The sequence below is a fragment of the Neovison vison genome, chromosome 1 (genome assembly GCF_020171115.1).
Source record: "Neovison vison isolate M4711 chromosome 1, ASM_NN_V1, whole genome shotgun sequence".
Taxonomy (NCBI): domain Eukaryota; kingdom Metazoa; phylum Chordata; class Mammalia; order Carnivora; family Mustelidae; genus Neogale; species Neogale vison.
Window position 1 is genome coordinate 149,641,193 of NC_058091.1, and position 23,016 is coordinate 149,664,208.

General features: G+C 40.6%; 2 protein-coding genes across 2 annotated transcripts in view; one reads left to right on the top strand and one right to left on the bottom strand.

Annotated features, from left to right (window-relative positions):
- Positions 1 to 23,016, top strand: part of LOC122914954 (olfactory receptor 2W1-like) — a 199,501-nt gene that overhangs the window by 45,220 nt on the left and 131,265 nt on the right.
- LOC122910165 (olfactory receptor 2W1-like) lies at positions 8,913 to 9,860 on the bottom strand. Its single transcript, XM_044254858.1, has one exon. The coding sequence runs from the start codon at positions 9,858 to 9,860 to the stop codon at positions 8,913 to 8,915; it is 948 nt and encodes a 315-aa protein (XP_044110793.1).

Below are 23,016 nucleotides of genomic sequence, written 5' to 3' on the forward strand. Positions count from 1 at the left end.
TTTTAAGTGTGTGTGCTCTGATCTGCCTAAGAGAGATCTGGCGCTCTTTCCTCTAGAGCTGAAGCTTTGTAGAGCCCTGGTGGGTGGAAGCGCTGCATGCAGGGGATTTGTGCTGGAATCCGGGGGGGTTCTGTGTGGCCCACTTCTGTGGTTCTCAGCACACTTGCCTGGGAAAAGCAGCACCTGCAGAGTTCAGGGTAGCTGCGTTTGATGGAAGCGGTTTGGGCCACTCCTCATGGCGCTGTGCTGCTTGCTCGGGGCAGGGCAGAAGAGCAGTGCCAGCCCCTTCCCTTGTCCTGGAGAGGTGATTTCACACCCACCGGTATCCGGAAACCCTCCCAGAGGAGTGCAGTCTCCCCTTTTGTGTGCCAGGCACCCCTCAGATCCATACCTTCACCCTGTCTGTGTCCCTTCTGCCTACTTGGCAGCGCAGTGCACTTGCCTTCTCTCTCGGGCGGCCTGGCTGAGTTTTAAAACTCCAAACTTCAGGGATCGGGCATGGCTGGACCCATACTGGTCCTCTGAGGGGTGGGTCTCACTGCCCATGTTTGCACCCGAGTACAGGTGTTTGGAGCACGGAGTAAAGCCCAGCCAAGGGTCAGTGTCCAGGTTAGCCCCCCAGCAGGTGTCCTCATGCTTATGCCGTGGGGGGCGGGGAGGTAAGGGCACCCACCAGCTCTGTTGTCCTTGGTGAGACTTTGCCAAGTCTTCCAGATGCACTTGATGGAGAGGGGCGACTGTCTCTCCCGGTTTGTCCCAGGGGATCCTCAGGTCGCATAGTTTGCTCCCAGGCTCGCTGCTGTCTGCTCTCCTCCACAGGAGCACTTCAGCACCCTCAGGGGGCCACACCAGGCATGCCACACAGACTCTAAAACTCCAGTTTCGCAGCCCCACTTCTTGTAAAAACTCACAAAAGTCTTTGTTTTAGGGGGAAGTGTTTTACTTGTGCGGTCTCTCTGTCTCTCACCTCTCTCTGTGACTGGGCCTCCTTCTTCTCACAGTACCCCTCACGGTACCCGCAGTACCTCACGGTACCCATGATCCCCTCACAGTACCCCTCACGGTACTCATGACCCCCAATGCCAAAGATATGACCTCTCTTCTCCCTCTAGTTGTGCAGTTTGTTCTGTCAGTCACCAGATAGATTTCTTGGTTATTCTAATTGATCTGATATTTATCCATCTGTATTCAAGGGAAAAGGAAGCCTAGGGTCATCCTAGTGCTCTGCCACCTTGGCTCCTCCCTCAGGATTTTCCATATATGATATCATGACATCTGCATATACAGACATTTTTTATTTCTTCCTTTTGATTTCGATGCCTTTATTTCTTTCTCTTGCCCAGTTGCTCCAGCTAGGACTTTTAGTGCTGTGCTGAATTGAAGTGGTGAGGAGGGGCAACCACCAGCGAATATGATGCCTGCTGTGGGCTTATAACATAGGCCTTTAAGTGTTGTGGTGTTGGGGTGCCTCGGTGGCTCAGTTGGTTTAAGTGTCTGACTTCAGCTCAAGTTGTGATCTCAGGGTCCTGGAATCAAGCCCTGTGTCAGGCTCCCTGCTCGGTGGGGAGCCTGCTTATCTCTCTCCCTCTGACCCTCCCTCTGACTCATGCGTACTCTCTCTCTCCCTTTTTCTCTCAACTAACTAACTAACTAACTAGCTAGCTAACTAACTAACATGTTAAAAAAATAAGTGTTGTGGTATCAGCTAACTTGGAGATTGAACGCAGGGCTCACAGCAGCCCATCTGTCATGAGAAAGCAGAGAGGGGATTGTGCCTCCCGAGGCAGAGATCTCGAATACTAGCCCTCCTTATGATAGAGGCGGTCGGGGCCTGTACTTGATCGCCTCCCAAAGTGCCTCTAGCTCCTGTGGCCTCATCCCCTAATGGGAGCCACGGCACCTGTGGCACTGAGTCGACATAGCCATAGGGCACGTAATACAGGGTAAATTTACTGGTTGGCACGCTCCCTGATAGGCAGTTAGTTTTGGAATTTGATATTTGGAGGTCGTTCATGGTCGGGAAGCCCAAAATGCAGACACAGGTTGTATGGCAGTACTGCAGTTGGGGGCTGATGCATAAATTGGGAAATAATGGTAATAAAGAAAATCAAGAGGCCATATTTGTACTCAGAGTTCATGAGACATTTCTTATTTATTTATTAAAAATTTTATTTGTTTTTAATTTTTTAAAATTTCTTTTCAGTGTACCAGAATTCATTGTTTATTCACCACACCCAGTGCTCCATGCAATACATGCCCTCCATAATACTCACCACCAGGCTCACCCAACTTCCCACCCCCCGCCCCTTCAAACCCCTCAGACTGTTTTTCAGAGTCCATAGTCTCTCATGGCTCACCTCCCCTTCCAATTTTCCCCAACTCCCTTCTCCTCTCTATCTCCCCATGTCCTCCATGCTATTTGTTATGATCCACAAATAAGTGAAACCATATGATAATTGACTCTCTCTGCTTGACTTATTTCACTCAGCATAATCTCTTCCAGTCCCGTCCATGTTGCTACAAAAGTTGGGTATTCATCCTTTCTGATGGAGGCATAATACTCCATAGTGTATATGGACCACATCTTCCTTATCCATTCGTCCGTTGAAGGGCATCTTGGTTCTTTCCATAGTTTGGCGACCGTGGCCATTGCTGCTGTAAACATTGGGGTACAGATGGCCCTTCTTTTCACTACATCTGTTTCTGTTCATGGGACATTTCTTGTCAGCAAGATACAATGATATGAGGAACAAAAACTTTTGTTTTGATATTTTCATTGACTAACAAGAACATGAAATGTGACCCATCATTTTCATGTGGTTATTATAAATGTGCACTTATAACTGTTGATAAAAATAGGTGAAAGATAAGTTATTCTTTAGGATATTTCCTTTGATGCCACCACTGCCTCCTAAAGGAGTTTAATTTTTCTTGAATCCTTAACTCCTAAGACGATGTATGGTTTTATGGTAGTAAGTGTGTGGTAGGTATGGTAATAGTGAGTGTCCTCCCTAAAAAGTAGCTACTGTTTCTGACAAAAGACAAATAGGTAATATTATTCACTCTTACAGAGGAATTCTTTTTTTAAAATTTATTTTTTATTTTCAACATAACAGTATTCATTATTTTTTCACCACACCCAGTGCTCCATGCAATCTGTGCCCTCTATAATACCCACCATCTGGTACCCCGACCTCCCATCCCCCGCCCCTTCAAAACCCTCAGGTTGTTTTTCAGAGTCCATAGTCTCTCATGGTTCACCTCCCCTTCCAATTTCCCCCAACTCCCTTCTCCTCTCTATCTCCCCATGTCCTCCATGCTATTTGTTATGCTCCACAAATAAGTGAAAGAACTTTCCTATGACCCTGCCATTGCACTCCTGGGTATTTACCCCAAAGATACAAATGTCGTGAAAAGAAGGGCCATCTGTACCCCAATGTTTATAGCAGCAATGTCCACGGTCGCCAAACTGTGGAAAGAACCAAGATGCCCTTCAACGGAGAAATGGATAAGGAAAATGTGGTCCATATACACTATGGAGTATGATGCCTCCATCAGAAAGGATGAATACCCAACTTTTGTAGCAACATGGACGGGACTGGAAGAGATTATGCTGAGTGAAATCAGTCAAGCAGATAGAGGAATTCTTTTTTAATGAGAAGGGCCTAGTTTTATTTTTATTTTTATTTGTTTAATGATTCTGAAAGTGAAGTCTCCTTTATGATTTTATTTTTTTTCTTGTAATACAACTCTGTGTGCCCCCCGCCCCTGTCTTTTCTTTAAAGAACTGAAAGCAGAGAGCAGAAACCGCCTCACATCGATTTAGGACACTTTGCTGCCAGCAGAGTTATTAACACTTTCAGATACAGAATTCTGGATAAGGGATTTTCAATCTATGTTTGTCATTTCTAGCAGTCCTGTTTGTTTCTTTAAAAAATGTTTATGTAGTAGTAGAAAACTAATACAACCAGGAAAGAATGAATTATCTTCTTCTCCAAATTCCTGAGAGTACATTGTGTCACCAAACTTTTTAATGGTATTCCAGGCAATCTCCAGCATTTGAACCTGATGAACTGAGGCCTTCCTTGGGCCCAGGCTGTCAGTCACCAACCTAGAACACCATTCATGCTTCCCTCAGGTGCTAGAGCATGGGTATGTTTCCTTGTGAATTGGCTTGGCTCAGGGGAGAGCTCAGTCATCTTTGTAGACAGGGACAAGTATGTGCTATAAAACTGAGACATTGGTTTTCTAGTCTTGTTGTCATTGTCAGTATCTTCCTCCCAGTGACATTTTCACATCACAGATATATGGTGTCTCTGTTCATGTACAGTGGTCTTTGGAGGGCCACCAATCATTGTACTCGCTGAGACTTTTTCCACTCCTTTAGGGGCCAAGTTTTTCTCCCTTGGGAATGATAACAACTAGATATGAATGGGAGAAATAAATCAGCTTACTCACTGTGACTCAAAATTTAGTATGGAAAGGAATAATTTAAAAGGAAATCGGCTAAAATGTTAGCAGTCATTATTTCTAGGTTATGAGATAATGAGAAACTTTTTCTTTTATTCCTCCTGTTTTTATCATGTCCAAATACACACTTAAAAAGAGTCTCAGAAAGGATGAATACCCAATTTTTTTTTTATCAACATGGACGGGACTGGAAGAGATTCTGCTGAGTGAAATAAGTCAAGCAGAGAGTCAATTATCATATGGTTTCCCTTATTTGTGGAGCATAGGGAATAACATAGAGGACATTAGGAGAAGGAAAGGAAAAGTGAATTGGGAGAAATCAGAGAGGGAGATGAACCATGAGAAACTGTGGACTCTGAGAAACAAATTGAGGGTTTTGGAGGGGAGGGGGATGAGGGCTTGGGTAAGCCTGGTGGTGGGTATTAAGGGGGGCACGTATTGCATGGGGCACTGAGTGTGATGCATAAACAATGAATCTTGGAACACTGGAAAAATAAAATTAAAAAAGTAAATGAAAAAAAAAAGATTCTATGCCATTATGCAGGTGAAAGAAACCCTGTAGTATCTTTCCCTTCTCCTAGGTGTCTGGTGTTGCAAATGTCCTAAATTTTAAAAGCCTGAATACATTGTTCCTGTATTTATTGCCAGTGAGCATTTGTCATATTCTGTAAAATAAGAATATTTTCATATGTTTTTATTAAACTGTCCATTCACTTAATCATTCTCCAGATATTTACTGAATCTCTGATTCTTGTCAGAAGCCAGTATAGACACAGCAAAATCACACATGAATAAGAGTTTCTATGTTGAAAAGCTCCCCAATGCCTTTCCTCAAACATACATACAAACAAATATATAAAGTGAGATAATGCCAAAATAGTGACAGGGACAGGTTTTGGAAGGAATTCAAAGGATATATTGATGAGATTTGGAAGGAATTCAAAGGATATATTGATGATCTTACCTCTCTCATGAGTAAGATATCAACTGAGTTTAGGAGTCAAGTAAAACTTTGTAGGTAATAAATCACTAGTTTTTCAAGACTGGAGGAGAGCTTTTCTCACAAAGAACAGTAGATACTCATTTCCAGGGGTCACACTTTTCATCATTCTGTATGTTCTCCTCCCAAAGTCCTTACAACACCATAAAGTTTCTATTGTCTCTAAGCGTTGTCTCTAGGCCTTCCTGTCTTTGAATATCATCATCACCCTCTCTGGTTCCTTATTATTCCCAAGGCCTATACACCTAGAATGTTAATGTTACCTGCAGAAAGGAATAAAAATGTATAGTGTTTTCTCTGTGGAATGCCAGGAGCCACAGGGTCTGAGGATGGGAGAGAAAAGACCATCAACCCCGACATCCCCCAGAACTCCACCCAAATACTCCAGGTGGTTGGTGGCTTGTTTGGAATTGAGATCACAGAGCAGGGGCACCATCGATGTGAGGACTCTCACATGTGGAGAGGGATCCCAGTCTCGGAAACGGTCATCTTTTTATTTTAATAAAAATTTTATTTATTTATTTATTTTTTACTACTTTTCAGTGTACTAGAATTCATTGTTTATGCACCACACGCAGTGCTCCATGTAAGGTGGTATCTCACTGTGGTTCTAATTTGAATCTCCCTGATGGCTAGTGATGATGAACATTTTTCACGTGTCTGATAGCCATTTTGAAACAGTCATCTTATAGAAAAAGGGAGTAGTTTTTTCTCCGGCATAGAGATTCTCAGAGTTGGAATGTATTTACCAGTAAAACAAAGAAAAAAATTGGGGGAAACATACATGAGATTGCCAGATTTTTGTTTTGTCAAACAAGAGCATCAAGCCCCTTTCAGATATTACCATTACTACCACCATAATTCATAAGAGAATGAACATTATAAAACTGAAGAACTAAGAGGAGGGCACTTGATGTAATGAGCCCTGGGTGTTAAATGCAACTGTTGAATCACTGAATTCTACCTCTGAAGCTAATCATACAATATATATCAACTCAATTGAATTTATTTATTTATTTATTTTTAAAGATTTATTTATTTATTTATTTGACAGATCACAAGTAGGCAGAGAGGCAGGCAGAGAGAGAGGAGGAAGCAGGATCCCCACTGAGCAGAGAGCCCGATGGGGGGCTCGATCCCAGGACCCTGAGATCATGACCCGAGCTGAAGGCAGAGATTTAACCCACTGAGCCACCCAGGTGCCCCTTGAATTTATTTTTTAATTTAATTTCATTTTTTCAGCATTCCAAGATTCATTAAATTGAATTTAAATAAAGAATTAAAAACTCCGCAAGCCAGTGTATAGAAAGGAAATTAACTACGATTCCTAAAACCATGTTATTCTTCTATTTGGAGACTTAAAATCTCTCTTCTCTCTAACAGTGGTTCTCAAACTGTTGTCTGATCACCTGTAGTGTTTGTTAAAAAACGTCAGTTGCTAGGTCCATGCTCAGATGGTTGGCTCAGTAGGTCTGAGATGGGCCCAACGGTGTCCATTTCTGATAAGGGGCCAGGTGATGCTGTTGCTGCTTGTTGAAGGACCACACTACCTTCAGCATAAAGCCCAAACTCGTTATCAGGCCATGGAGGGTAAATGTGAAGCTACTCTAACAGAGAGACCCCAAAATAGCGTGGTTTAATTTTAAATGATGTAGAAATTTTTTCTCCTGTAATAGTGTGGAGGCGTTACTCTGCTGCAGGGGTGAATCTGTTACCGTCTTAGTGTTGCGTTCCCTCTTAGGTTTTTTTTTTTTCTTCCGGATCTAGGTACTCTCCATATTCACATTCTAGCCAAGAGGAAGGGGAGGGTGAAGGGTGAGAGCAAAGTCTTCGTATTTGAGAAGATAACTCAGGAGTTGCACACATTGCTTCCCTGGCAGTGTGTTGGTGGAGGCCAGGTTCAGAATTATGATACGCAGCATGGTGGCCTGGTGCCCAGTTAAAACTTGAGGTAGAATGTGGAACTGGAAGAGATTATGCTGAGTGAAATAAGTCAAGCAGAGAGAGTCAATTATCATATGGTTTCACTTATTTGTGGAGCATAACAAATAGCATGGAGGACAAGGGGCATTAGAGAGGAGAAGGGAATTTGGGTAAATTGGAAGGGGAGGTGAACCATGAGAGACTATGGACTCTGAAAAACAATCTGAGGGGTTTGAAGTGGCGGGGGGGTGGGAGGTTGGGGTACCAGGTGGTGGGTATTATAGAGGGCACGGCTTGCATGGAGCACTGGGTGTGGTGAAAAAAAATAATGAATAATGTTTTTCTGAAAATAAATAAATTAAAAAAAAAAGAATGTGGAACTGGTATCGGTGGGCAGTTGTTCTCCCCCACAAAGGCCCTGCTAGCAAGTATCATTTGCCTGAAAGGGAGTGTTATTTCTCATGAAAATGGTAATCTGGGAAGAAAGAAATCAGAGTCTAGTGTAATCCTACATAAAATAAATTTTCCTGTGAAATATCTTTTTTTTAAAAAAAGATTTTATTTATTTATTTGACAGAGATCACAAGTAGGCAGAGAGGCAGGCAGAGAGGCAGAGAGAGAGGAAGGGAAGCAGGCTCCCCAATGAGCAGGAGCCCGATGCAGGGCTTCATCCCAAGACCCTGAGATCATGACCTGAGCTGAAGGCAGAGGCTTAACCCACTGAGCCACCCAGGCACCCCCTCCATTTCTGTACTTAATCACATTTCATAATTATATGTTTACTTGAGTATAGCCCCTGATTGGTCTTGAAGCTTTTTATTTATTTTTTATTTTGTATTTTCACTGTTCCAGGATTCATTGTTTATGCACCACACCCAGTGCTCCATGCAATCTGTGCCCTCCTTAACACCCACCACCAGGCTCACCCAACCTCCCACCCCCTACCCCTCCAAAACCCTCAGTTTGTTTGTTTGTTTGTTTTTTAAGATTTTATTTATTTATTTGACAGAGAGAGACGCAGCAAGAGAGGGAACACAAGCAGGGAGAGTTGGGGAGAGAGAAGCCGACTTCCTGCTGAGCAGGGAGCCTGATGCAGGGCTTGATCCCAGGATGACCTGAGCCAAAGGCAGACAGTTAACGGCTGAGCCACCAAGGCGCCCCCTTCAGTTTGTTTCTAAGAGTCCACTGTCTTGAAGCTTTTTAAGGGTATGAATTGAAGTTTTTTATGTGTCTGTATCTCTTTCTCCTTATAATTTTTAAAAATTTATGTTAGTCACCATACAGTACATCATTAGTTTTTGATGTAGTGTTCCATGATTCCTTCTTTGCATATAACCCCCAGTGCTCCATGCAATATGTGCCTTCCTTGTAATTTCTGTCTACTTCCTACTTATTTACAAAGTCAGTGCCAAGTACAATTTTTGGTACATGGTAAACACCAATTAAATACTCTTTGCATAAATGGATCAGGTCATCTTCTGTTGGTAAAGGTCTGTATTATTTCCTCGCTCTCTTCCATCTAACTCGACTTGGCTGACCATTTTTCTACATGTAGTATTCTCTTTACTGCACTCTTTACATCTTTGTTTCTTAAAGTGTAGATCAGAGGGTTAAGGGTGGGTGTGATGATCGTGTAAAAGAAAGTAAAGAACTTCCCCTCATCTTGGAATGTGCTATTCTGTGGCTTCATATACATGTAAATGATTGTTCCATAAAACAGAGTTACTACTGTGAGGTGGGAACCACATGTATTAAGGACCTTACGCCATCTTGCCTTTGACTTGACCCTCATGACAGCTTGAGTGATAATTCCATATGAGATGAGAATTAGTGATAGAGGTACTAGAAGTAATATTACTCCAAGAGCAAAGACAGTGATCTCCATTATTTTTGAATAGACACAAACCATCTTGAGCAATGCTGGCATCTCACAGAAAAAATTATCTACCTTCCGGTGACCACATCTTGGCAAATTCAAAGTCAAGGAGCAAAGAATTAAGGCACTGCCAAAACCGCCTAACCAGGCGGTGAGTACCATCTTCTGGCAAAGCTGAGGGTTCATTATGACCGTGTAGTGAAGAGGTTGACAGACAGCAGCATAGCGGTCATAGGCCATCACAGCCAAGAGAAGACATTCGGTGGATCCCAGGTCGAGGGCAAAGAAGAATTGGAGCACACACCCTCCATATGTAATAGACTTTGTTGGACCCCATAGATTTACCAGCATCTGGGGGATAATGCTAGATGTATAACAAAGATCCAAAAAAGACAAATTGGTTAAGAAGAAATACATGGGCGTATGGAGCTGGGTGTCTAGGTAAGATACCAGAATGATGGTTGTGTTTCCTACCAGAGTCACAATATAGAAGATGAAGACCACCCCAGAGATGATGGGTTCTAATTGGGGCCGATCAGAAAAGCCCAGCAGGATGAAATCTGTTGTGGAACTTCCATTGTTTGTGTCCATGGCTCCATAGGAAAGTCTAGGAGACAAGATCATGGTAATCAAAATAGCATCAGCCCTAGGCAGAAATAGCTTGCCATGTAGCTTACCATGAGTATCCCCAGTTCAGTTGTTTGTGTGCTCTCTCCCATTTGGACCACCTCTGTTAACACTCTCCTTGTGTTCCTTGCCCAAAGCCTCTCTGTGTTTACTTAAAACCAGAGTGGTTCACCAAAAATAATATGGCAAATCCAGTCACACTGAATTGTACTGAAAGGGATTAACTTGTCATGACCCCTATGGTTTGTGTATTTTGATTAAGTAATAAATCATGAAGTTGATGATGTAATTGAAGAGTGGGATATTTTGATTTTTTCCTTGTTGAAATTACAATGTAAGCATACTTGATCATGACAGATTTTCCCTTATGAAAGCAGTGGAGTTTGAGATAAAGGGTTAAATGACCCATTTAAATGGGATGAGTTGATGATGAGCATTTTTTTTTCCCAATTTATTTATTTTCAGAAAAACAGTATTCATTATTTTTTCACCACACCCAGTGCTCCATGCAAGCCGTGCTCTCTATAATACCCACCACCTGGTACCCCAACCTCCCACCCCCCCGCCACTTCAAACCCCTCAGACTGTTTTTCAGAGTCCATAGTCTCTCATGGTTCACCTCCCCTTCCAATTTACCCAAATTCCCTACTACTCTCTAACGCCCCTTGTCCTCCATGCTATTGGTTATGCTCCACAAATGAGTGAAACCATATGATAATTGACTCTCTCTGCTTGACTGATTTCACTCAGCATAATCTCTTCCAGTCCCGTCCATGTTGCTACAAAAGTTGGGTATTCATCCTTTCTGATGGAGGCATAATACTCCATAGTGTATATGGACCACATCTTCCTTATCCATTCATTCGTTGAAGGGCATCTTGGTTCTTTCCATAGTTTGGTGACTGTGGCCATTGCTGCTATAAACATTGGGGTACAGATGGCCCTTCTTTTCACGACATCTGTATCTTTGGGGTAAATACCCAGGAGTGCAATTGCAGGGTCATAGGGAAGCTCTATTTTTAATTTCTTGAGGAATCTCCACACTGTTCTCCAAAGAGGCTGCACCAACTTGCATTCCCACCAACAGTGTAAGAGGGTTCCCCTTTCTCCACATCCTCTCCAACACATGTTGTTTCCTGTTTTGTTAATTTTGGCCATTCTAACTGGTGTAAGGTGATATCTCAATGTGGTTTTAATTTGAACCCTTTATCTCAAACTCCACTGCTTTCAATTTTAATTAATTTAATGATGATGAGCATTTTTTCATGTGTCTGATAGCCATTTGTATTTCTTGATTGGAGAAGTGTCTGTTCATATCTTCTGCCCATTTTTTGACGTGTTTGCCTGTTTCGTGTATGTTGAGTTTGAGGAGTTCATTATAGATCCTGGATATCAACCTTTTATCTGTACTGTCATTTGCAAATATCTTCTCCCATTCCGTGGGTTGCCTCTTTGTTTTTTTGACTGTTTCCTTTGCTGGGCAGAAGCTTTTGATTTTGATGAAGTCCCAGAAGTTTATTTTCGCTTTTGTTTCCTTTGCCTTTGGAGACGTATCTTGAAAGAAGTTGCTGTGGCTGATATCAAAGAGATTACTGCCTATGTTCTCATCTAAGATTCTGATAGATTCCTGTCTCACGTTGAGGTCTTTTAACCATTTTGAGTTTATCTTTGTGTACGGTGTAAGAGAATGGTCGAGTTTCATTCTTCTACATATAGCTGTCCAGTTTTCCCAGCACCATTTATTGAAGAGACTGTCTTTTTTCCACTGTATATTTTTTCCTGTTTTGTCGAAGATTAATTGACCATAGAGTTGAAGGTCCATATCAGGGCTCTCTACTCTGTTCCACTGGTCTATGTGTCTGTTTTTATGCCAGTACCATGCTGTCTTGGTGATCACAGCTTTGTAATAAAGCTTGAAATCAGGTAAGGTGATGCCGCCAGCTTTATTTTTGTTTTTCAACATTTCCTTAGCGATTCGGGGTCTCTTCTGATTCCATACAAATTTTAGGATTATTTTAGCCCTCAGGGAGGTTCAAATTAAAACCACATTGAGATATCACCTTACACCAGTTAGAATGGCCAAAATTAACAAAACAGGAAACAACATGTGTTGGAGAGGATGTGGAGAAATGGGAACCCTCTTACACTGTTGGTGGGAATGCAAGTTGGTGCAGCCTCTTTGGAGAACAGTGTGGAGATTCCTCAAGAAATTAAAAATAGAGCTTCCCTACGACCCTGCAATTGCACTCCTGGGTATTTACCCCAAAGATACAGATGTCGTGAAAAGAAGGGCCATCTGTACCCCAATGTTTATAGCAGCAATGGCCACAGTCGCCAAACTATGGAAAGAACCAAGATGCCCTTCAACGAATGAATGGATAAGGAAGATGTGGTCCATATACACTATGGAGTATTATGCCTCCATCAGAAAGGATGAATACCCAACTTTTGTAGCAACATGGACGGGACTGGAAGAGATTATGCTGAGTGAAATCAGTCAAGCAGTGAGAGTCAATTATCATATGGTTTCACTCATTTGTGGAGCATAACCAATAGCATGGAGGACAAGGGGCATTAGAGAGGAGTATGGAATTTGGGTAAATTGGAAGGGGAGGTGAACCATGAGAGACTATGGACTCTGAAAAACAGTCTGAGGGGTTTGAAGTGGCGGGGGGGTGGGAGGTTGGGGTACCAGGTGGTGGGTATTATAGAGGGCACACTTGCATGGAGCACTGGGTGTGGTGAAAAAATAATGAATACTGTTTTTCTGAAAATAAATAAATTGGGGAAAAAAAAACAAAAACAAAAAACAAAGCCCCAGTGAACTAATAAAAAAAAAATAAATGGGATGAGTTCCCTCATTTGGTAGCAGGATCACTTGCCATATTTATTTCAAAGTGTGTGCGTTCCGCCATTGTAATTTCCATCATCACCTACCTCCTCCTCGTTTCCCCTCCTATTCAACATTGCAGACACCTCTGTTCCTGTATCAATTCTGGTGCTCCCCACTCTACTGATTTTTTTTTGTGCATGTGTTTTTGGTGCCAGGAAAAATTATCTTTCTTATTAACCTTCATTTCCGTGTATGAATGTCATGAGTTTCCTGGAGTACCTTTCATGACTGAAATTACACCATTTATTTTTTTTTAAGATTTTATTATTTGACAGACAGAGATTATGAGTAGGCAGAGAGAGAGAGAGGAAAGGAAGCAGACTCCCTGCTGAGCAGAGAGCCCCGATGCAGGGCTCGATCCCGGGACCCTGGGATCATGACCTGAGCCAAAGGCAGAGGCTTTAATCCACTGAGCCACCCACGTGCCCCTGGAATTACACCATTTAAATAGACTACTGACTTGTTGCTGAGTTAAAAACTGAACTAATTCCAGAAACATGTGGTTACCAGATACATATACATAAACGTACATATAGCAAACACCTCTCTTAGTTCTTACTCACCTGGCCATTCAGCATAAGTAGCAAGGTAGGTCACGAACAAGAAGCAGCTCAGTAAAGTGTCAATGAGATGTTTCTCCCCCTGGAATTTGCCAGTTATATGAGTCAGTCCTCTGCTTGCTTCAGAGCTCTGTTTGCAAGGCTCATTTCAATTCTGAAAGATTACAGAAAAGGGATTAAGAACACATAAATGTCACTATTTCTTTTTTTAAATTTTATTTTTCCAGTGTTCCAGGATTCTTTGTTTTTTGCACCACACCCAGTGCTCCATGCAATCCGTGCCCTACTTAATACCCGCCACCAGGCTCCCTGAACCCCTCACCCCGCTCCAAAACCCTCAGTTTGTTTCTCAGAGTCCACAGTCTCTCATGGTTCATCCCCCTCCGACTTCCCCCAACTCCCTTCTCCTCTCCATCTCCCCATGTCCTCCGTGTTATTTGTTATGCTCCGCCAGTAAGTGAAACCCTATGATAACTGACTCTCTGCCTAACTGGTTTCTGACTACTTATCCTATCACTAAAGCAGATGGAGTGGTTAATGGCTGAATTAATTTACAATATTTTTTAGTTTTAATTTTTTCAGTTTAAATGTTTTATGCGTATAATCTGGCTATGAAATTCAGACCTAAGGTGTTTTATATTTACAGTTTGTCTGGGGCCAAGAAATAAAAACTTTGTTGCAGTTTCAATAAAATATGGTTAAGTTACTTGGAGTATATCATTGCTATGAGCAGTTTAGTTAGAGCGTGAGATCTTACAATCATGAAGAAGAAACTGTTATTACCAAGCTGTATGAGATTGGGATATAGTTTTTCCTCATTACAACATGGAAATTTAATTTAGGAATGAGTATGACATTTTTATGTGTTTGGATATCAGCTAAGTTGAACATATTGCCGAAGCACACAGATTCTCAGAGCTTGTTATCAAATCCCAGCTTCACTGCTCGGAGGTAGTGTGTCCTTGAGTAGTTAACGTAAAGTGTTTGTACACCAGGTTCTCTATATGTTCAGTGATGATACTAATTTCCTGAAAAGTGGGTGGTGGGTGTTAGTGTTTGTGAAAATACTAGGAACTGTGCTTTTATTCATCACATTTAATTCTTAAAATTAAAATTGTATTCATCCGCCCACAAACTATTATTCTATTCACACTTTCTGTCTTAATTTTTCACGCTGGTGATTTTATCATGGTGGTCTAGAATGAAACAGGAATGCTTGAAACTTCATGTTTGCATAACTTTTTAAATGCACACACACTCATGTACAGACACAAAAGTGCCCACAGCACAACGTATATACTGAACTGATAAACCCAGAGGGGAGGAAGACAGAGAACTTCGCTCCCAACATGCCTTGATTACAAAATGCCCTCAGTATTCTTTGACCACATGACATTGGGATAGCATCGAGAATTAAAAGGCCATAGAATTTTAGAGTTGAGATAGACTCAAAAACCAAGATCCAGCCTTCTGCCCCCGAAGGAGGTCTTCCACAGGACATTCACACAACTCCTGTTTCAGAGCTTCGTCGCTCTATGCCATCAACCCGTGCCTCATCCCTGCTCCTTGTGTTGAGCCCAGAGATGCCTCCTTAACATCCAAGCACTGATGCTTTTTCTTTATTCTGGAAATAACAGAGAATATGTCGATTCAACGGGGCCCCAGCAGTTTTATTATATAATGAAACAGAGATACAGAAAAAAGCAAAAGCTCAAAGAGTTCAGGTGAATATTATTTAACTAAGAGGTCAAGAAATAGAACCTTGACAAGCAGGCCAGGAGCTTCTCTTTATGTCTCAACCAATTATTACCTTTCTCTGTCACCCAAGTATCCACTATCCTGATGTTTATAGTAATCACTTCCTTGTATTTTAATTGCTTGATTACCCAAATGTGCTTCTCTAGACAATATTGTTTAGTTCAGCTCATTAAAAATTATTTATATGTCTTTTGAGTTTCCTTTTATATTAGGACCTATTATCAAATACAGTCTTAGGTTTCTGTTTCCAGACTACATGCATAGAGTTATCAGCACTTCCTAACGCTGTATGAAGTTTAACTACCATGCTTTTCTGGTCGCTATCCTTGGACTCCCCATGGCATATTGAATGCCTTTGATTAGTGAGTTGAGAAGTGACCGTGTACTGCAGGTGTGGTATGCCACTGAAGGCGGCTGTGGCATCCATAATGCATGTACAGTTTCTGAAATATATGTTAGTGTTAGCAGATGAAATATATTACTGCTCAGTTTAAGCTTTGGGTCACATAAGAACCCACATATCCATATTGAAAGTGTCAAATCTGAAATTACACTTTATGTAATTTTATGTTGTGAATCCAAGTATAGGACTTTGATGCTTATAGTCATTTTTCATATGGATTTAAGCCTCGGGTCTCAATTTTAACTATATTATTGTAATTTAAATTTATAAGTGAATGGGATATTAAAAACAAGAGAGCACAAGCAGAACAAAGAAATGTTAAAAAAGAGGCATGTAATGTTCACTGAAAATGTTTTCATTTTTCATGATGTGGACTTCAGTTTCTAATAGCATAGCACAGATTATACATTTGACTTTGTTCACTGAAATGTAAGACAAATGAAGCAAACACATTTAAACATAATTTCAACATACACAATGATGTGGAGAGAAAACTAGAAACAAAACCAGAACATATTTACGTTTCAGGAGGGAAGAATTCACAGCTCTTGGTTTCTCATGTAGTCCACTGACACCTGTGTTCCCATGATGATGGACCTTCATTTCATGGGTAATCAGAGGATTCTTGTTTGGCAAGTTACTGAGTCCATGAAATACTGATTAGCTCCCACTTTCTTGTACCGGCACGACAATCACATTTGCATTGAAATGCAGTAGCTGAACTAAGATTCAGTAGGTCTCTATTTAATGTGAATGGAGGAGAAAAACTATTTGTGGGATTGGTGGAAAAGTTGATGAATTTGGTTTGTTAAATGTATTTTTGGTGGGATATAAGTAGTCTTTTCATGTGTGCTCCTGTTGGACACATTTGTGGGTGGTTCTTTGTCCAGTTAAACCAGGAGAGCCCTCTACTGATCTATGCGTGCTGCAAGAAGTGTTTATGTAGGACTAAAGGCTAGTATGTTAATGTGCTGTAGACCATGGGGACTGGTGCCCCACAGAGGTGATTAACAGATCTTACACTATGGTCAGAGGCTTATCCAAAGAAGTATTACAGGAAAGATTCCCTTAAGACATTGGTTTCTGTATGGTGACTAACATAACACAATAAATAAAAAAAAGACATTGATTTCATCTTTCTTTTTCTTATTAGCTATCCTCCATGAAAATTAATTCCAGAGATGAATTTATTTAGGTGTGAAATTTATTGTTGAAGATTTAAAATATGTAAACCATATCTATAAAAATTAACACATTTAATTGAACTTTTTCTTTGGGTAAGACATCAGTCACGTTGGAGAAATATAGGCAGAATAGGAGAATATTATATTACAAGAGAATATTAACGAGGTGTGTGTTTGCAAGGAAGAAAATACTTGCTTCTAAAAAAATTATGGAATAATCATAATTCTGTGGTTTATGAGCCATATCATCATTGTTCCACTTTTGATGAAGTAAATACAAAAGGTATCACTATCTTATATGTACTGTGGGGACTTTCCCTTTTCAGATAACATTTTGTCACTGAGATTATCCAGTATTTTTTGTGTCACTGTGGTTCATTTAGTTCTACTACTGTATAATATTCCATTGTGTGGAATCTTAGAGTCATGGAAAAAGAAAGAATCATTTTATCTCTTCACTCCCTGATGGCTATTTTTGCTGATTATAATTCTTGGCTCATATTCTTGGCTCCTAGCATTAGGATGAACAATTTTTTTATGTCTCTTGAGGCATGCATACAGGAAGGTCTTTTGGGTGTATGCCTAGGACAGGAATTGCTGTTTATGGAATAAGCAAATTTTATAAGGAATTATCTCCCAAAGTGGTTCTATCAGTTTATCCTACCCTAGTTTTGTATAAATTATTCCATTGATCTATATTTTCTCCAGTGTCTAGTCTTGTGGACTTTTGAATCATGCCCACTGAGAGATCATAAAAGTTATCAATCTGTGGTCTCAACTGTCAGTTCCCTAATAACTAACAAGGTTTAGTTCATCTTCATACACTTACTGCTATGTATAACTGTCTATGAAAAACCCATTTGTTCATTCTGACAATTGTCCTTTGGCATTGCTTCTTTTTTTCTAATTAAATTTTTTTTTTTTTGCATGGGGAGTCATTTAAAAATTTTTTACATTTTTATTGTGTTATGTTAGTTACCATATAATACATCATTAGTTTATTATTATTATTATTTAAATTAACATACAATGTATTATTTTCTTCAGGGGTACAGGCCTGTGAATCATCAGTCTTACACAATTCACCAAACTCACCATAGCATATACCCTCCCCAGTGTCCATAACTCAGCCACCCTATCCCTCCTCCCCTAATCCGCAGCAACCTTCAGTTTGTTTCCTGAGATTAAGAGTCTCTTAAGGTTTGTCTCCCTCCCTGGTACCACCTTGTTTCATTTTTTCCCATCGCTACCCCCTCACCTCTGACCTGTATTTCAAATTCCTCATATCATAGAGATCATATGATAATTGTCTTTTCTGATTGACTTGTCTTGTTTAGCATCATAACCTCTAGTTCCATCCACGTTGTTGCAAATGGCAAGATTTCATTTGTTTTGATGACTGCATAGTATTCCATTGTATCTATATACCACATCTTCCTATCCATTCATCTGTTGATGGAGATCTAGGTTCTTTCCATAGTTTGGCTATTGTGGACATTGCTGCTATAAACATTTGGGTGCATGTGCCCCTTCGGATCACTACATTTTTATCTTTAGGGTAAATACCCAGTAGTGCGATTGATGGGTTATAGGGTAGCTCTATTTTCAACTTTTTGAGGAATCTCTGGGCTGTTTTCCAGAGTGGTTGCACCAGCTTGCATCCCCACCAACAGTGTAGGGGGGTTCCCCTTTCTCTGCATCTTTGCCAATGTCTGTGATTTCCTGACTTGCTTATTTTAGCCATTCTGACTGGTGTGAGGTGGTATCCCACTATGGTTTGATTTGTATTTCCCTCATGCTGAGTGATGTGGAGCACTTTTTCATGTGTCTATTGGCCATTTGATTGTCTTCTTTCCCAAAATATCTGTTCATGCCTTCTGCCTATTTCTTGATTGGATTATTTGTTTTTTGGGTATTAAATTTGTAAGTTCTTTATAGATTTTGGATACTAGCCTTTTATCTGATATGTTATTTGCAAATATCTTCTCCCGTTCTGTTGGCTGTCTTTGGTTTTGTTGACTGTTTCCTTTGCTGTGCAAAAGCTTTTGATCTTGATGAAGTCCCAGTAGTTCATTTTTGCCTTTGCTTCCTTTGCCTTTGGCAATGTTTCTAGGAAGAATTTCCTGTGGTTGAGGTCAAAGAGGTTGCTGCCTGTGTTCTCCTCAAGGATTTTGATGGATTCCTTTCTCAACATTGAGGTCTTTCATCCATTTTGAGTCTATTTTTGTGTATGGTATAGGAAATGGCCTAGTTTAATTCTTCTGCACATGGCTGTCCAATTTTCCCAGTACCACTTGTTGAAGAGACTGTCTTTTTTCCATTGGACATTCTTTCCTGCTTTGTCAAAGATTAGTTGACCATAGAGTTGAGGGTCTATTTCTGGGCTCTCTATCCTGTTCCATTGATCTATGTGTCTGTTTTTGTGCCAGTACCATGCTGTCTTGATGATGACAGCTTTGTAATAGAGCTTGAAGCCTGGAATTGTGATGCCACCAACTTTGGCTTTCTTTTTCAAGAAAAGAACATTCTGCATGTTCTCCTCCCTCTGACTATTTGAGGTCTTTTCTGGTTCCATGTAAATTTTAGGATTATTTGTTCTACATGGAACATTTCCTACCAGCAAGATACAATGATACAAAGGACAGAAATATTTTTAAAATATTTTCATTGGCTAAGAAGAACATAAAACATGATCCATGTTTTCACATGGCTACTATAAATGTGTACTTAAAATTGTAGATTAAAAAAAGTAAAATAAGATCTCAGATTAAAAATCAGGGCGCCTGGGCTCAGTGGGTTAAGCTGCTGCCTTTGGCTCAGGTCATGATCTCAGGGTCCTGGCATTGAATCCTGCATCGGGCTTTCTGCTCAGCGGGGAGCCTGCTTCCCTCTCTTTCTCTCTGCCTGCCTCTCTGCGTACTTGTGATCTCTCTCTCTCTCTCTGTCAGATAAGTAAATAAAATCTTAAAAAAATCGTGCAGATTATTTTTTGTCAGTATTTCCTTTTATGCCATCACTGCATCCTAAAGCAGAGTCTAATTTCTCTTTGTCCTGAACTCCAATGAAAATATATGGTGCAGCCTCTTTGGAGAACAGTGTGGAGATTCCTCAAGAAATTAAAAATAGAGCTTCCTTATGACCCTGCAATTGCACTCCTGGGTATTTACTCCAAGGATACAGATGTCGTGAAAAGAAGGGCCATCTGTACCCCAATGTTTATAGCAGCAATGGCCACGGTCGCCAAACTATGGAAAGAACCAAAATGCCCTTCAACAGACGAATGGATAAGGAAGATGTGGTCCATATACACTATGGAGTATTATGCCTCCATCAGAAAGGATGAATACCCAACTTTTGTAGCAACAGGGATGGGACTGGAAGAGATTATGCTGAGTGAAATAAGTCAAGCAGAGAGAGTCAGTTATCATATGGTTTCACTTATTTGTGGAGCATAACAAATAACATGGAGGACATGGGGAGATGGAGAGGAGAAGGGAGTTGGGGTAAATTGGAAGGGGAGGGGAATCATGAGAGACTATGGACTCTGAAAAACAATCTGAGGGGTTTGAAGTGGCGGGGGGGGTGGGAGGTTGGGGTACCAGGTGGTGGGTATTAGAGAGGGCACGGTTTGCATGGAGCACTGGGTGTGGTGAAAAAATAATGAATATTGTTTTTCTGAAAATATATAAATTGAAAAAAAAAAACCCAAAAAAAACCCCAAGAAAATATATGGTTCTTAAAGCAGTGTTAGTAGTGAGTGTCCTCCTTAGGAAGTGTCTGCTGTTCTGACAAATGACAGCTAATATTATCCTCTCAAAAAGGAATTGTTTTCTTTCAACACTTAGCTGCCTTTCTTAAACAGAACTGAAAGCAAATAGCAGAAATATCCTTACATCTGTTTAGGACAGGTTTACTGCCAACGGAGTTATGAACATTTTCAATTTTCCACCCTGTTTAGATTCAGCATTGTGGAGAAGGGATTTTCAAACTGTGCCTGTTATTTGTAGCATTCCTGCTTGTATCTTTAAAAAATGTTTACATTGCAGCCGATAACACAGCCAGGAATGCCCAAGGTGTCTATTTTCTCCAATTCCTGATAGTATATTGTGTTATCAAACTTCTTTTTTATAGTATTCCAGGGAGTCACCATTATTTTAACCTGATTAGCTGAGGCGATCATTGGGTCCAAGGTGTCAGTCACCAACCTAGAAAACCTTCATGCCTTCCTCAGGTGCTAGAGCCCAAGTATGTGCACCCCATGAATCGGTTTGGCCCTTGGTGGGGCGGAGTTCACAGTCATCATTCCAACAGGGACAAACATGTAATAAAACACTGAGATACCGTTTTTCTAATCTTGTCATTAGCAGCCTTTCCCTGCTGATGACATTTTCACATCACAGTTACACTCTGTGTCTGTTCAAATACAGTGGCTCTTAGGAAGGTCACCAATCACTGTATGAGCTGAGAATATTACCACTCCTCCAGGAGCCAAGTTTTTCTCCCTTGGGAGTGATACAACTGATGTGAATGCCTAGATTGGGATAAATAAATCAGCTACTCGGTGTGACTCAGTTTTATGGAAGGAAATAATTTAAAAGGAATCAGCTAAGACATTAGCAGTTATTATTCTAGGTTATGAGATAATGAGAAACTTTCTCTTTTATTCCTCCTGTTTTTCTCATGTCCAGATACAAACTTATAAGGATTTTATAGTATTATGTAGGTGAAAGCAGAACTATGCTGTTTCCCTTCCACTAGGTGTCAAGTGTTGCAGATGTCCTGGATGTTAAAAGCCTGAAGATGTTGTTCCTGCATTCATTGATTAATGAACATTCACCATATTCTATAAAATAAGAATATTTTAATGTATATTTATTAAACTCTTCATTCACTTAATCATTCTCTAGATGTTTACTGAATATCTAGTTCATGTCAGAAGCCAATTTAGACACAACAAAATCACACATGAATAGAGGTTCTGTGTTGTTGAAAAGCTCACCGATGCCTTTCTTCAAGCATACATACAAATATGTAAAATGAGATAATGCCAAAATAGTGACAGGGACAATTTTGGAGGGAATTCACAGGGCAGATTGGTGGGATTTGTAAGGAATTTTCAGAAGAGAGATCTCAACTGAATGTAGATGTCGAGTAAGAGGTTTGTAAGTGATAAATCGCTGGTTTCTCAAGGTTTGGGATAAGCTTTTCTCACAAAGAACAGTTGATAATTCATTTCCAGGGGTCACACTTCTCATCATTCTGTATGTTCTCCTCCCAAAGTCCTTACAACACCATGAAGTTTATATTGTCTCTAGGCCTTCCCATCTTTGGATATCATCACCCTCTCTGGTTCCTTATTATTCCCAAGGCCCACACACCTGGAATGTTAAAGTTACCTGCAGAAAGGAATAAAAACTTTAAAATAAAAGAATCTTGGAACACTGAGAAAAAAAAAACTTGAACAAAATGTCTGAAACCCCAGCTGCCACTTTGCACCTCAAAAGTTTGAGGCAACCTCAAAAGTTGGAATCTAAGTACAAAGGATGGGTTAGAAGAGAAATGGTGCATTGAGTTCTGGTCCTAATTTGCCTTCTTCCAGAGTTCTTTAACAGGAAAGAGAAGTCGGGGCGCCTGGGTGGCTCCGTGGGTTAAGGCCTCTGCCTTCGGCTCAGGTCGTGGGGTCGAGCCCCTCGTCGGGCTCTCTGCTCAGCGGGGAGCCTGCTTCCTCCTCTCTCTCTGCCTGCCTCTCTGCCTGCTTGTGGTCTCTCTGTCAAATAAATAAATAAAATCTTTACAAAAAAAAAACAACAAAAAAAACATGAAAGAGAAATAAATTTCTATATTGCCAAGAAAAAATAAGTAAAACAAAAGTATAGTGTTTCCCTGTGGAATACTGAGAGCCACAGGGTTTGAAGACGGGAGAGAAAAGACCATCAACGCTTACAGCCCCATACGCCACCCAAGTCCTCCAGGTGCTGGTGGCTTGCTAGGACTTGAGGTCACAGAGCAGGGGCGCCATTGATGTGAGGACTCTCACATGCAGAGAGGGATGCCAGGCTCCGACATGCTTGTCTTGTAGAGAAGGGGAGGACTTCCCTCTCCAGCATAGAGATTCCCAAAGTTGGAATATATTTGCCAGTAAAACGAAGTAAAAATATATGGGGAGCAAACATGAAATTACTAAATTTTTGTTTTTTGAAATAAGATCATCAAGGTTTTGTCCAAAAAATTACCATCTATTACCATCATAAATCAATAAAAGAATGACCATTATAAAACTAAAGAGCAAGAAGATAGCATTAAGTTAAAAATAAATAATTGA

Coding starts and splice junctions, on each gene's coding strand:
- LOC122910165 (XM_044254858.1), bottom strand. CDS start 9,860: ATGGACACAAACAATGGAAGTTCCACAACAGATTTCATCCTGCTGGGC.